Source organism: Phalaenopsis equestris, unplaced genomic scaffold (assembly GCF_001263595.1).
Source record: "Phalaenopsis equestris unplaced genomic scaffold, ASM126359v1 Scaffold216727, whole genome shotgun sequence".
Lineage (NCBI taxonomy): Eukaryota > Viridiplantae > Streptophyta > Magnoliopsida > Asparagales > Orchidaceae > Phalaenopsis > Phalaenopsis equestris.
The window spans coordinates 1-2,795 of NW_018235321.1; the positions used below are offsets into that span (position 1 = coordinate 1).

Sequence of the window (2,795 nt, forward strand, 5' to 3'; positions counted from 1 at the left end):
CAACAAGAAATGGATTTGATCTCTAAATTTAAAACTTGATAGCGGACAAATTTTCTAAAAATACATGATGAAAATTAAAAGACACGTACGTGCTTTAGAAATTTTGTTGATTGGAAAATCTATATCGCCTTAAAAGTTGTTGTCGCGGAATCCATTCTATGTGTCTATCGATTTGCCTTTATCAACATGGATTGGCCTTTTAGATTGTTTTTTGGGAATAGTTGTTTGCAACAATAGTATGTGAGTGGGGAAGTTGCATCATAAGGGATATGCATCATCTAATAAGAGAAAGGCAGATTGCTTGAGTTGTGAACCTGAATCCAACTCCCGATAGCCTACCTACGTTGTCTTACGCATGGATAGAGTGGACTTTTTTTTATTGACTTGATTAGCTTCATGAAATTTTTCAAACAAATTAAAGTTTTTCACCAATTCAATATCCTTGAGGTAGATTTGCAATTTCAGGTTTCTACATGCTAGTTTAAAGCATATAACTCTATTATCCTAATATAAAATTGTAATTCATATTATATGTTTGTTTTATCATTTTTATCACAGGTGCAAGCAAAGAAACAAACATTTTCTTCATTTGATGACTTGTTGGAAAATTCTGATAAACCTGTACTGGTTGACTTCTATGCAACCTGGTAATTATGTTTTGCACCATTTACTTTGGTCTGATAACATTTATGATGATAAGTCGCTTTACGTATACAGTCCTCTCATGAGTTTCTTTCCGTTTGAGCTTTTTAAATGTTTTATCTTTTTTCTAAAAGATGATTATTGTTCAAGTTTAAGACTAGTGCCATTTACAATTATATCGTTTTTTTTTTCATTGTTTTATTCGCTTTAATAAGCTTTAGACAAGCAAAAGCTCTATTATGCCATTTACATATATCAAATTTAACACACATTGCACTCAAATCGGTAATATCACATAAAAAATAGTATTATTATAACTTTTTAAAAGTAAAATACATCTTTTTCATGCAGTCTTAAAACACTAAAGTACTATGTATTTACATATGAAATTTTATATGTGAGATATGCAAATACATAAGAATTATGTGCTAGGTGCAAATTTCCCTTAAATAATTAAAAAAAAAAAAAAAAACCAAACGTTTCCTTTGCTGTTCCTCCCTTTTCTCCAGTTCCTATACTTCTGTTAAACACCACCCCCACCCCCCTCGTCTGGCAGGTGTGGCCCTTGTCAGTTCATGGTTCCAATTCTCGATCAAGTTAGCGAGAAACTGAAAGATAAAATCAAAGTCGTGAAAATCGACACGGAGAAGTACACGACGATCGCAAATCGGTACAAAATCGAAGCTCTTCCTACATTCATTCTTTTCAGAGATGGGCAGCCCTGCGATCGCTTCGTAAGCTGAATTCTTCAAGTAAAATGCCAAAATAGTTATTTACAAAAGATCATTCTAGTCCCAAGTGTTTATCAACGTGTCAAATTAGCTCCCAGACTCTTAATTGAAGTTGAAATAGTCCCCCACTGAAGACTTTCGACTCATATTAAAATAGTCTGGGGGACTAAATCAACGCTTTTATATATTATGGGATTAAGAAGGCTCCCTGCAATGAGTTGGGATTATTGACATTTTTTTTTCTAAATCTTGATAAAACCTCATCTTATCCTTCTTCCTTTGGAAAAAAAATATTACATCCGGAACTTAAATTGAGCCTGGAGTCCAGTGAGAGTGCGTCATGTGGCAAGTGGACTCCACCCTTCTAAAAAAATCAGTATATTATAGTGAGGCCAACTTGCCACGTGGCAAATTTCCACCGGACCCGGATGTAGTATTCTCTCCTTAGAGCACTTTTTTCTTGATTTCTAAGTCTGGCCATTATTCAGGAAGGAGCTTTGCCTGCTGAGCTGAACAGCTTATCAGCAGGATAGAGAATGTGCTGAATGTTCGACAATAGCTTTACTTGGTGAGCATTTACTGTGCTTCAGGAAGATTTACATGCACACCACTCGGTTCTTACATATTTACATATCTTACGCCTAAATTGCAATTTTTACATAAATACCACTATACTACCTTCCCTATGCACGACAATGTGTATTTCACTTTTTTAAAATTAAAATGGAGGTATTTTTGATGTGATATGAAAGATTTGGTTGGTATAAATGTAAAAAAAGTAAAGTTTGGATGTTAGAGATGTTAATATATAGGAATTGGGTGGTATGTATGCAAATGCCTCTTTTGAAACTTTTGAAACTTCTGTAGTATTTAGATTTGATTTTTCCTGTAATTTCTCCCTTTTTTATGTTTCTTTTTGTATATTTTTTATATTTTTTAATATAAAGACAACTTGTTCTGTCACAGAACTGTTTTAACTGTGAATCACAGAAGTAGATATTTAATATGTTAATTGTTTCTTGATTTATTTATTTATTTATTTATTGAGCATTTACATACAAACCACTTAAATTTTATGTATTTATGTATCTGAAATCTAAACTTCCATCTTTTTATACATGCCGCCTCGCACATGCACAAAAGTCTGTAATGATATGTTTGATGTGATACGAAAGATTTGGGAGGTATAAATGCAAAAAATAATAATAATGAAAAAAAAAGAAAAAAAAAGAAAAAAAAAAAAAACCAAGTTTTGTGTTATATAGGTGAATACATAAGAGTTGGGTGGTATGTAGATAAATGCTCCTCATGTAATATGCCTAATTATTTGATCTATTGCAGCATATATACATACATGCATACATACATATACATATGATATACATACATATACATGTAATATGCCTAATTATTTTATTGATG

General features: G+C 32.2%; 1 protein-coding gene across 1 annotated transcript; it reads left to right on the plus strand.

Annotated features, from left to right (window-relative positions):
* Positions 1 to 558: 558 nt before the first annotated feature.
* On the plus strand, positions 559 to 2,087 carry LOC110037199 (thioredoxin Y, chloroplastic-like; the record flags this gene model as incomplete). The annotated part of the gene is given in 3 exon segments (XM_020741786.1): positions 559 to 647; positions 1,199 to 1,376; positions 1,862 to 2,087. Coding segments are annotated over 3 exon segments (312 nt in total), but the record flags the coding sequence as incomplete, so codon positions are not given.
* Positions 2,088 to 2,795: the final 708 nt, after the last annotated feature.